Below are 12,416 nucleotides of genomic sequence, written 5' to 3' on the forward strand. Positions count from 1 at the left end.
TGACTCTACTTCCCCCAAAGCCCCACCCTGCACTGCTTCTGATGGAAGCAGGCACTAAACACCAGCCTCTCTCGCCCTCGCTTGTTGAGCCACTGGACTGGCAAGTTTGCCCACAGCTTAAGCGTAATATCCCAGCAGCACCTGGAGACTGGCGTTTATGAACAGTAATAAAAAGTGTCATTTTAGCAGATCAGCTCCTGGAAGGATCCTGGGAACCCATCAAAGCTCTATTTACCGAGCAAAGTGAACTCCTTTTCCCAATCGATGAGAAATAATAACCAAGGCAACCCCACTGTACCCCTCGCTTAAATCTGTGCTTACTACCCTTTTTAATAACTGGGGACGAGGTTTTTCAAGGAAAATCTTTAACATTTCAAATGGCCCGTGCTGTTTGGAGAGTTCTGACACATATTCAAGTCCTCAGAGGCGAAAGCTCTACAACTGTCATGACCCTGGAGACGCCAGCCTCTTCTCCGCCTCCCTCTCTTTCCCAACCCCCAACGTTTACTCTAGACAGAAAGAGCAGACTGGAACCACGCCACGCCAAAGCAAAGAGTCTGCACCTCTGAAGCCTCATCTACCCCGATACTGGCCCAGGCCTCCTCACGCACCTCACTCTTGGGCTTGAGCAGACTGGCAGATCAGAGGGGATTCCTCTGCTCTGCACCAATCCTGAGAGCTGAGGCTGGAGAGCCTCTGTCCTGGGAGAGCTAGGTGCTCAACGAACAGCTTTACGGGGGTAGTGAGTTTGCCCAGAAATGGCAGAAGGGTTCTCTCCCTCGACAGCTGGTCAGGTAGCACCTCTCACTGCCTGTTTGCGCTAAGCCTCCTCGTCCTCAAGGCTCCTGTCTCGCTGGGGACAGCAACAGTTGGTCGTCCTCGCATACATGCACACACTCCCGGGTTTGGCTAATTCAGAGAAGCAGGAACCTCAGATGGAGCGCAGCTGTCTGTAGGACCTTCCAAGGGGCAGGAAGTGGCCCTGCTGGCAGCACCCAGGAACGTGTGGAAGGAAGAGGGCTGTGGGCCCGAGGCGAGCGGGAAGGCGAGAAGTCCTGAAAGGAGACATTTATCTGGGAAGACGGATGGTGCTCTAGCCCATCGGAGCAGGCAGTGGCACGCCACCAAGTCCCATTTCAGAGCCGGAGGATGACAGAATTAAGGGAAATCGATTTCAAAATACCTTCCAAGGACATTTTGTCCTTTTGAGCAATAAAACCAAACATACTCTCGGACATCTGATCAGGAACAGCGGCATCGTGCAGGTGAGGCTTTGGGGCAAGGAGGCAGAAAGGAGCAGAACTGCAGCCTGGAAGGTGCAGCTCATCCTCGCCCCTCCCGACCCCACCCCTGCCCGAGAAGAGCACGCGTCTGTACAGAGAAGGCGCGTTGCATGTTCCTACCCGGCACATCAACAGTGACGACCACCCAAAGACAGGGCGGAAGGAGGCTGCTTGCTTGCCCCTCTAATTCTCCTAAAGACAAAGCATTCGGCCAAGGAGCCAACCTCCCTCCGATCACACTGAGGGGAGGGGGATGATTTCAGTAGTTTGCATTTTCTTGACCTCGAGAAGCATCCCTTCAGAGCCAGGCACAACCCCTACACGTGCAGCCCTTGCTCTTCAGGGAAGAGCGGCTCGAACCGCAGGGGAAGTGGCGCTGTGCAGGTAAAGGACTCCGCTTTCTGAAATTTTCGTTCAGGACCCTGGAGTTCAAACTTAGGTTACCACAATTTTTACCACCTGAAGCTCTAGCTACAAGATGCGAGACACGAGGGGAGTAAGGGGGTAACTGCTTCTGGAAACTGACCACGATAAAGTTCAGCTCATTAGCAATGACTGGGTCAGAAAATGCAAAAGGAAAACAAATGCATACTTGGCCCAGCTTCCAACTAGGTTTCTGTTGTGAAGGCAAAACCCAGCTGCTTTGTTAATTATTCATGAGGTGGGTTCTGACATGGCATAAAAGAGAAGCAAGTCAGTAGTGGGGAATTTGCATATGCAGATTGAAATGCAAAAGACAGTATCAACTCCTGGGGTGTGGCAGTTATGTGTATATTCCCCCCAAACCTCCAGAACTCAATCCTAAGTAAGAGGAGAGAGAAGAATAGGGGAGAACCTCATGTCTGCTGTGGGGTGACCGAGATCTTCTATGGGCGGTTTCCTTAAAAGACGATACATTTACTTCCTCCTTGGTACATCAACATTGGGGACTGGCCCCACTCCAACGTCCTTTAAAAAGAAGGCAAGTAACTCTGCTTCTTGGTATAAAGTTCAATGGGAACGATAACGAGAGAAAACACAAGACCGCATTCTCTAAGGACCACTGACTGTAAGTTTTACTCTGAGGACCCAGTCACACTGAAATCGTTGCAGGCTCGCTGGAATGCCCAGATGACCTCTGACACTGACGTCATAACGACGGTGTTCTTCCCCTTCACTGCAACTCTGCTATTAACCCTGAAATCCTGCTGCAAACACTTGACTGTGCATACAGAAAGCTGACGCTGCCTAACTTTCAACAGATGACCAAACTCTAAAGTTCCACTGAGACAAACATTCTACTCCTCCTGACAGAATGTTCCAGGACATCTTTAAAGGCAGGTTCTCAAGAGGAGCCTTAGGAGTTGCTGAATTCACTTTAGGGAAACGCTAGGACAGGGTATTATCAGAAACCAGACTGGAATACGCACTGATTATTTATCAGCAGTTATGGGGCAATTACTGGGACGTCATCTCTCATCTTGGGTGGTTCTGATTAAGGACTGCCTAACTAAGGACTGCCTTTATGATGTGCTAAGGTATGTTAACAGGCACTTGCAAATACTTGCTAACTTAGCTCTGTCATCTATTTCCAGATGACCGTAACTGCCCGGTAGCCAGTCTCCCAGTCTTCACCCGTGCCCACGGAGTTTGCTCTCACTCAGCAGCAAGTGACCTTTTCAGACCTGTCAGACCACATCTCTGCCCCAAGCCCTCCAATGGTTCCCCTTCCACTCGCGGTAACCGGGTCCCCTGGATGGCCTCCACGCCCTTCCTCTGCCACCCCTCCCCTCCTTCCAGCCACACTGCTGTCCAGGAGTTCCCGTGCACTCTGACCCCCACGGCCCAACCTGCCTGGACGCCCTCTGTCGGAGCCATGGCGCGGCCCCTCGTGAGGTTTCTGCTCAAGCATCGGCCTTCAGGACAGGGCTCACTCTGCCCTCACCCCTTCAGCTCCCTCACGTGCTCTGTTCTCTCTATCGTTCTCATCACCTTTCCCTAGACTCTCTAATTTATATGGAATTTACTTACTGTGTTTATGACGTTCATCTTCTGCTCCCCCACTAGAATGTTCTAAAGGTGACAGTTTTTGTCTGTTCTGATCCCTGGTGTATCCCAAGCACCTGGAACGGCGCCCAATTCAATAAATATTTGTTAAAGGAACGTTGTTTCGTTTTGTTTTTTAAAGATTCAATTCATAAAAAGAAGAAAGGATTCTATAGTGTTTATCTATCGGTAAGCCAGCCTGGCATTCTTCTCAAAATAGTAGGTAACTATCGAAAAGAACTCTGGATCCCCCAACACGGGGGTAAGTCACTAGCCAAGACACACACGTTCCAGCATGAAAGACACGCAGCTGTTCTAAGCTCCCTTCTCCCGTGCTCTGTTCCGCACTCAAAGTGAACTGTTGAGTCCACCCTTAATGCGTGGTGATCCCAGGGGCCAACTTATCCTATGAAGGCACTGAATATTAAATTAGTACCTAACTCTTTTGTACATTTCCCAGGAACGGGGTTCACGGCCTACAGCCCTTCCTCAGCACTGTTCTTCTCATTTTCCTTTGTCCTTTCAAACAGGAACTGCTTTGGTCTAATGATTCCAGCCCTTGCCTTCGTCTCTAATTTCCATCTCTACAACTGTTCCTACTGACATGTCCTATCTCTTCTATCTGGTTTTCTAAGAAAGAGAAAAATGGATCCCTGAGATCCAAGTTGCTAGGTCAAAGCTCTAGTCCTGACGTAAGCCAAGATAAAGCCTCATTTGTGCAAAACACGGGGAAGGATGAAATTAACATTTAATATCACTCTAAAGCCCTCCGTGCCTGCTTCCAAACCCTGCAGAATTAGGGAGATTGAAGGCTTCTGCTGGTGAGCAAAGACGCCTGGTTGGCCTCTCAACCTGTCTGGGGGGCGTGCGGGTGGAGGTGGGGACGATGCCCTGCAGGGTTATCCATCCACAATCACCTAAGAAGTCGACCAACCTTTCTTGGCCCCGGAGACCGTCCTCTCACTGGAGTGCACGTAATCTTCAAACACTGTCTGCAAGACCGTGGCTCGCTCTCGGATTTCCTGGGGGCCAACGGAGCGGCGTTTCTGGGAGGGTGACGGAAGGATTAAAGGAGAGACAGTCAGAGTCAGGAATAATGAAGCAGTTTATAACAGATTTAATAACAGTAAAATCACACAGTAACCACAGAGGGGCCAACAAGGGTAATCCTTTCAATATTACTAGGGAAAAAAAGGGAGCGATGAAGATGCTAAAGTCAAGTGAAGATGAGGGTGGGTGGCTTGGTGAGGGAGCAGATCACGTCTCTTCTTTATTTACTTATTTACTTTCCTTCCTGGCCTCTTATGACTCATGTTCAAAATCAAAGTCTACTGGAGACACTTTGGAATTTTCCAAGTCCAATTCCGGCCTTTAAAACACCACTGGACACAAGCAGTTTTTAAAGGCGTCTTGTATGGCCCGCTTAGGCCTTCAGTCTCCTCCCCTGCCTTATACTCATTGGTGGAAGCCTGCCCGTTCCCGTCTAAGAGCATCCCACAGTCACCTGACCACAGGTGAGTCTGTCCTTGAATCGTAGAGCATATGCTTCCTCTTTCCTAGGAGGTTCAGACTCTGAGTGTCTCAGATTCACTCTCTCAGCCCAGACCTCTGTGCTGAGTTCCCAGGAACCCACTGAGGAGTGGGCTGCTCCAGCAAACCACATTCAAGACGATGGCATGGATCGTTGCAGCCAACAGTCCCTCTGTAAGAACTCACATCTGTCTGCATCAAAGACCTTACAGATGGAAAATATTAGGAAAATAGAAACTTCTCTTCTTTTCAGCCTTTAGCAACCCCAGAGAAAAGATTTCCTTTCTTTATATCCCCCTAAAAACAAGTGGCTTTTGTCTCCTGCATCTTAACACGAATGTTCTCTGTTGAACGTGAAACCAAGATCCAAAAGAACCCGATCTGGCTAGCGTGCCTCCCCAAAGATGTTGATTCTTTGGATGGTGCCAATTAAGCTCTACCCACACTCACCCCCCAGTGTGGGTCTCACCAGCGTGAGACCCAGCTCATGCTGCTTTTAACTCCTGTAGAGGACAGGGTGCGAGCCCCTGGGTCTGGCTGACCGACCCTAACCCCGTCACCCGGGTCTTTTTCACATTTAAAGCTGCCGCAGAAAGAATAAAGGGAGGAGAAGGAAAAGCCTCCTTCTTCGGAGAGACATTCGTCTCTGTGTTAATAGAGACTTCACAACCTGAAAATGTTTTTAGTTTAGTCAAATCATTCCTGCTACCTGTTTGGTTGATGACAGTCTATCTGATTTCACGGTACATGGTCCCCCTAAGGGTTTTATCCACTCAAATGTCAAGAGAAAAGTCACTCAGGAGCTGTGTTACGAAAGTGGACATTTGCTGTTGTCATTAACAAGGATTTTTTTTTTTTTTTTACCCTCTTAACTGATGTGAAATGCAAACTTTTTTTTTTGCTGCCCTCTTTTCGTTAAGCCACCTCAGCAGCGAAACTGTCACCTTCCTTGCGGTTTTTTTTTTTTTTTTTTAATATGAATGTGAAATTAGCAAGGATGCCCTTTCCCCTGGCGGACAGAATCCTCTGTTATTAAAAAGTAAAGCACTTTAATAATGAAAACTTTTTCCTCTTTTTCCTGTGTTTTAACTGTTTAAAATTAATGAGAAGGGCAGAATGGTTGTCAAAGCGATATTGAAAGCCGGGCAGCCAGGACCGAATAAGCACAAAAATCCCTCTAGAGTGTTAAATAAACAGAGCTGCAGCCCTCTCGAATCCCTCTGTTGGTTATTGTATACATTCTGTAACAGCTCTCAGAATAGATCTGAGAGCCAGGGAGGCAGAGAGGTTTCAGAATTCCAATAAAGGCCTCAAATTAAAGACAGCCTGGTGCGAATTCCAGGAGAAAATTAAAGAGACCTCAAGCTTAAGTGACAGGTGACTTGCTTCTGTGTCACAACTGTCAGGGGATTTAGTGATAATATGGCAATATATTACAAAGGGCTTTTCTTATTTCCCCCTTTAGGTTTCAAAATGAGGTATCTTTTCTTCCCAACCCAAAAAAAAAAAAATTACATATACACATACATATAATGTGAGTGTGTATACTAGTGAAATATGTAGAAAAAAACGCGATAAAACTAGGTTCACATGTTTGAAATGATGAGGTCACTTTAGTAGAATATAAGAAAAAGTTAATGGCAGAAAACATAATATACTTAGGAGAGAGAAGGTCTTACCCCGCCACTTCCAGAAATACTTTATTTTAAAATTGCCCCTCTTGAGAACGAGTATTTTTCAGCTGTCTTCTTGGGAGGACAGTCTGAATTTAAACTGAAGACACAGGGAGCAGAGGCATGCAGTGCTGGCTCAGCCCCAGACAGGTGAATGCTCCCATAACGAGAGGGGGTCAGAGCCCGGAGGGCACACCCCGCAGCGGGGGGGGGGGGGGCTCTCCCGCCCTCAAACACGCAGGCTTAGTCCTGCTTCATGAAGCAACTTGCAACTAGCAGACTGTGGGTCGTCTAGAAAAATAACATCTCCAAAGGTCTAGACGCACTCAATACCCTTTTTCTGTAAAGACCCCACTGATCTTGGAGAGGAGAGACAACCCACAAAAACTAGGCTAGGGGCTTGTGATCTTATCTGAACCTCTCACCATGCCAGTGAGCTTTTGGTTAGGATGAGTTTGCAGGCGTATTTCATAGCACAAAAAAACTCTTAGGAAAAACATGTTTGGGTTTGTGTTTATACTGTGAAGATGAAAACTCAAGCCTATCAAGAGGCAACAGATGAGTCTAACAGCTGGGCTGGGTTATTTTTGTTGTACACAGTTTTAGGTGGTAGCAGTTGGGCGGGGTGGCGGGGGGTGGTTATTTGAAGCATGTGTCTTGAAATCGCCAACTTCTAAGGCATTTTTAAACTAAATGGAAGGATTTTGTTTTAATCGTTTTATTGCCAAGCTGAGTTTTACCCCCATGGTCCCTAGAACCTTCTGAGCGCTTCCCAGTCAAGTTGAAAGATCAAATTTATTCTCTTTGTAGGTGGCTGAACATTCGCGCACCCAGACGTAGCTATATATATTTTATATACCTAAATATGAAATATACATTTTACAGATGCTTCACTCGCTTGCGTTCTGTTCACAGAAGCCCCAAAATGTATATGCCAAAGGACATTTACAATGGCCTTCAACCAAGCTGGGTGAAGACGGGCATTATGATGAGGTGTCTGGCTCGGTGTGTAGAAGGCCCAGCTACTGAGCCCACATTCATCTGTCCGGCACCGGCCTGTGTGCCAGAGAGAACTGCCCACATTGAGGATACCAATTAAGACGTACTGTATTTAAAACAGAATTAAGGGACTTCTCTGGTGGCGCAGTGGTTAAGAACCCGCCTGCCAATGCAGGGGACACGGGTTTGAGCCCTGGTCCAGGAAGATCCCACATGCCACAGAGCAACTAAGCCCGTGCGCCACAGCTACTGAGCCTGCGCTCTAGAGCCCACGAGCCACAACTACTGAGTCCATGTGTCACAACTACTGAAGCCCGCACGCCTAGAGCCTGTGCTCCGCAACAAGAGAAGCCACCACAATGAGAAGCCCGCGCACCGCAACGAAGAGTAGCCCCTGCTCACTGCAACTAGAGAAAGCCCGCCTGCAGCAACAAAGACCCAACACAGCCAAAACTAAAAAACAAAAAACAGGATTAAGGGCTTCCGTGGTGGCGCAGTAGTTAAGAATCCGCCTGCCAATGCAGAGGACACAGGTTCGAGCCCTGGTCCAGGTATATCCCACATGCCGCGGAGTAACTAAGCCCGTGTGCCACAACTACTGGGGCCTGCACTCTAGAGCCCGCAAGCCACAACTAATGAGCCCATGTGCCACAACTACTGAAGCCCGCGCACCTAGAGCCCGTGCTCCACAATAAGAGAAGCCACCGCAATGAGAAGCCTGCATACTGCAACGAAGAGTAGCCCCACTTGTCTCAACTAGAGAAAGCCCGTGTGCAGCAACAAAGACCCAACGCAGCCAAAAATAAATAACTTTTTAAAAAAAGAAAAAAAAAGCTGTAACAAAACCCCAGAATTAAAAGTTGTGCCAGCATTTACTTTATTCTCTTTACTGCTCACGTGAGGCACGCACGTAATATACTCTTGCAGGCTGTTTATCTATGAGATAATTAGTAAGGAAGTCAATTTAGTTTCGTTTTTCTTTGTCCTCTGACTTTAAGGTAAATTTGGTCCAACAAGTGGTGTTTATGGATGTGTCATCTAGAACCTGGCATGGTTACTTGAGTTTTCTAAGTTAACCAGTTATTTTGGTGTCAGTGAAAGCGCAACCTTGATTAGCACATTTTCTTTTTAAAACCAAAGATCACCAGACCTTAAAAATATCAAAACATCCTGTCCATCTGAGCAGCAATTCAGGGTTGAGGTGAACTCACATGGCCCAGAGTGTGCAGAGCATGCTGGGCCTCGTTTTCTTTAAACCTCACAGCAACCCTCCAGGATGGGTACTCGTGCTGTCCTCATTCTACAGATGGGGAAATTGAGGCTGGGGAGGAGGAGATAGTCTGCTCAAGGCTGCAGAACGACTGGCTATAAAGCAAGGACTCGAACCCAAGTCTGTCCGACTCTGGGTCCCAGCTCTCACCCACAATCTTACGATGGCTCCTCAAGCCCCAGCCAGTCTTCAAGGCTGGCCTCAGGCCACAGAAAAGGCTTAAGGAGAGGAACTGGGGCTGCCAGGCCACAGAAGGGCGGATGGCTTGTTCCCCGAAAGAGCAGAGGGAACGTTCCCTTGCTCTGGGGGAGCGTCCTGCCGGAGGGGCCCTGCACCCTTCCACAGCTTCCCCAGAGACGCACAGGGGCACACGACCATCGGTGCCCGGGAGAGAACTGAGCTGTGTTCAGGGCGTAAATACCGACACCAAAGCCGGTCCTGGAAACAGTGTAAGGCTAGATTATTCAAACCTTTACCATCTCATTTTGTAATTTTGTGGCTTGCTCTCATTTCTGGAGAGCAGGCAGAGGCCAATTTTCCACTTAGTGTGAAACAGCAAAAAAAAAAAAGGCGCTGGGCTTCGTGTCAATGAGTCTGGACTGTAATTCCACATCTGCTACTAACTGATGTAACAAAATAATAGTAATAATAATGAATACCCTTCGGTACCTGTGTTGGGACTTTCAGGCTATTTCTTACTCAGCCCTCCAATCTCCTTCGGAGAACACTAATATTATCTCAGTTGTACACATAAAGAAACGTACTCATGGACCTTACGAAGGTCCAGTACTGGCCCAAAGCCACACAGCTGGTGAGATGAGGAACTGGGCCCTAAGGCCAATGCTCCTGACCGCTCTGCTGCTACATGCCGCCTCAGACAGCTCCCCAGGTACCCCTGCTTATCCCACGTAGCTGGCCCGGGGCTATAATTAAATAGCTGTGGGAACATTTGAAAAAAAAAAACCCAAAAAACCCAGAAAACAACTGCCCCCCCCCCCCCCCGCCAACTAGAATTTGCAGTAGTTTCCGAAGAACAGAGAAGTGTACCAAGACCAATGAGTGTCTCATTTCTGGTCAGTTCTCTTGACAACAGACTATCGATAATATGGGATGGTCCAAAGTCTCGTGTGTCCTGGTTGTTCTATAATGAAATATCACTTAAAATAACATGTTGATCAATTGAGTCCTTAATCACTTTCTTGCTCATGGGGATCTCTGCTGTGGTACCATTACTGACCAAATTTCACCTTTATGAAAATGGCTAACGTTACCCAATCTAACAAGCACTGTAGTTCCAATTTCTTGGCTTAACTAATACTAACAGAGGCTTATTGGTACACGGTGAAGCACAGGTGCTTTGAAGTTAGATGGCCTGCTTTCACACCAGGAGAATCAACGAGTATTGTGCCCTCGTGAATGTTCCTTCAGCCCTCTAAGCCTCGGTTTCCTCATCTATAAAGTGGGACAGTAACATCTGCCTCATAGGGCTGCTGAGAGGATGGAACGGGACCAAGCGTGTAAAGAGCTTAGCACAGTCCCGTCTGCAACACACGCTGCGGTAACGGACACTTGATTATCATTTCCTCCCCTTTTCTTAGATACATCTCTGGATCAGAACTTAAGTCGGGGTCAGCCAGATGGAGTCCCTGCCTCAGGGAGAATACTGATCCACATAAAGACACGTCCTAATGCACAGAAGAAACTCTTAAACTCGGTCTATTTGGCTCTGACTTTCCAGTCTATCCTCGGGCATCAGAAATGTAAAATATCCAAATAATTAAAATTTCATGGACGAAATTACGCCCAGCAGCATCATTACACACACGCTGACAAGTACACGTGGTACAATGAGTAACGCGGTAGAGTGGGGGGCGGAGGCGGGGCAGTGATTCCGAGCAGGAGGGAAGTCTCGGAAAAGGAGCAGGAAAGGATCCCGGGCTGTCTGCAACTGCTCAGGATCTCCATGTGGAACTGCGCGGATAATAAACATTTTTCTTCTTAATGATCTCAACGTCACTCTTCCTCTGTGTACAGCGAATGTTAAAAGATGGATGAACTAAGTGTGTCCGAATGGAGATTCCGAGCTATTTATTTTTTCCATGCTTTCTGGGGTGGACGCGTCTAGCCAGGTGTCCTTGTTGCTGATCTCGAGGGGAACCACCAGGGCTGAGTGTGTGACGCTGCCTCCAGACTCATTCTGGCCTGGGATGAGACCTGCTTTCTGGGGAGCTCGCGGCCGCCTGGCAGACGCGCAGGATGGACTGGAGCCCATTAACTGGATGAGCCCAGCAAACATGTCCAGGAGCAAAGACAGAAAAAACACCATCAAGATGAGGCCTCCCCTAATGTTCATGGTCCTTAAAATACACGTCTTACTTGACAGAGGCAGTAACTGCCCCATACTCAGAATCACTGCTTCCCCAAATCAGGAAATGCGTCACGCCTGTGAGCAGCAAGCACGATACATAAGAAAACTCACCTGGCTTCCCCATCGTCTCCCTTTAAAACAGTCATCCCGTGCCAGAACAGACAAAATATCTTCCATCTTTATCTCAGAAACACTGTAAAAGGAAGGGCACATCGAGGTAAACCTTCGGTTCTTTCAAAAACATTTGGAATCTTGATGCATAAAACTCGCCTCTCATCAGGTTAATTCGATATAAAGGAGAAGCAACACTCGGTCAGGGAAAGGGAATGTTTTCCCAAACCTTTAGGAATTTGGAAGGAAGGGGCCCTCTATGATATTAAAGGGACAGACAGGGTAATATTCCCAACAATTTCCTTCCCGCCTGATACATTTACATTTATTTAGAATTTATACATTTATTTAGAATTTATTTACACATTTATTTAGAATCTCCTCTATAGGGATCATGTCATTATTTCTTAGTAAATCTGGAACACTAAATAAATAGGCCTGCTCATAGATAGATGACCGTGCCTTGAGAAGACGAACTAAAGAAACATTTCCGACAGTCCCTTTAGTTTTATACTTAAAGGAAGGAGGTGGCTGAAGACCCTTAACTGTGGGGCTTAAGCAAACACCTGAGTGAAGGTAAACAGGTGACCAACGCCCATCGCCCATCATGGCACCAGAACTCTCTCCTAATCTACCCTGAGGGATCTTTGCTGCTCTAGTCTCTTAATTATTCAGGGGTGAGGACCAAATGATCTCTGGTGAATCTAGAGCCCCATGCGAACGGCCGAAACCAGAACTCAGGCTTCCCTTGTGAACAGAAGCCGTCAGCAGCCAGAATAAGACACTCCAAGCTGCCTGGCAGGGGAGTCTGGACAGCCCACCGTCCCCCACGGCTCCGGAAGGCCCCAGCCTTCGCCCCAGGAAGGGCACGCAGCAGAGTCCTGTGTTAGAGGCGAGGAGGGAGACAGACTCCCCAGGGAGAGAGGAAGGGGGAAGGAGGTGCTCTGGGGGAGAAAAACAGATCATGGAAAGATAAATGATTTTCTTGTATGTTGTTTTTTTTTTTTTTTCCTAAATGTAACAGCAAATTAAAACATGAATGGCAGCCTCTTCTGTGGGAGAAGACAAAGGTGACTCTCCCCCAAAGGTGACTCTGACAAAGCTATGAATGAACATGTCGTGTCTGTGACATGGTCTGCCTGAGCTGTGTCACTGCT

General features: G+C 47.7%; 1 protein-coding gene across 1 annotated transcript in view; it reads right to left on the minus strand.

Annotated features, from left to right (window-relative positions):
• DDX31 (DEAD-box helicase 31) overlaps window positions 1-12,416 on the minus strand; it is a 73,227-nt gene that overhangs the window by 19,078 nt on the left and 41,733 nt on the right. The window contains 2 exon segments of the mRNA XM_024762726.1: window positions 4,243-4,354; window positions 11,260-11,341. Coding sequence (XP_024618494.1) covers window positions 4,243-4,354; window positions 11,260-11,341 — 194 coding nt within the window.

Source organism: Neophocaena asiaeorientalis, unplaced genomic scaffold (assembly GCF_003031525.2).
Source record: "Neophocaena asiaeorientalis asiaeorientalis breed wild unplaced genomic scaffold, Neophocaena_asiaeorientalis_V1.1 scaffold78, whole genome shotgun sequence".
NCBI lineage: Eukaryota > Metazoa > Chordata > Mammalia > Artiodactyla > Phocoenidae > Neophocaena > Neophocaena asiaeorientalis.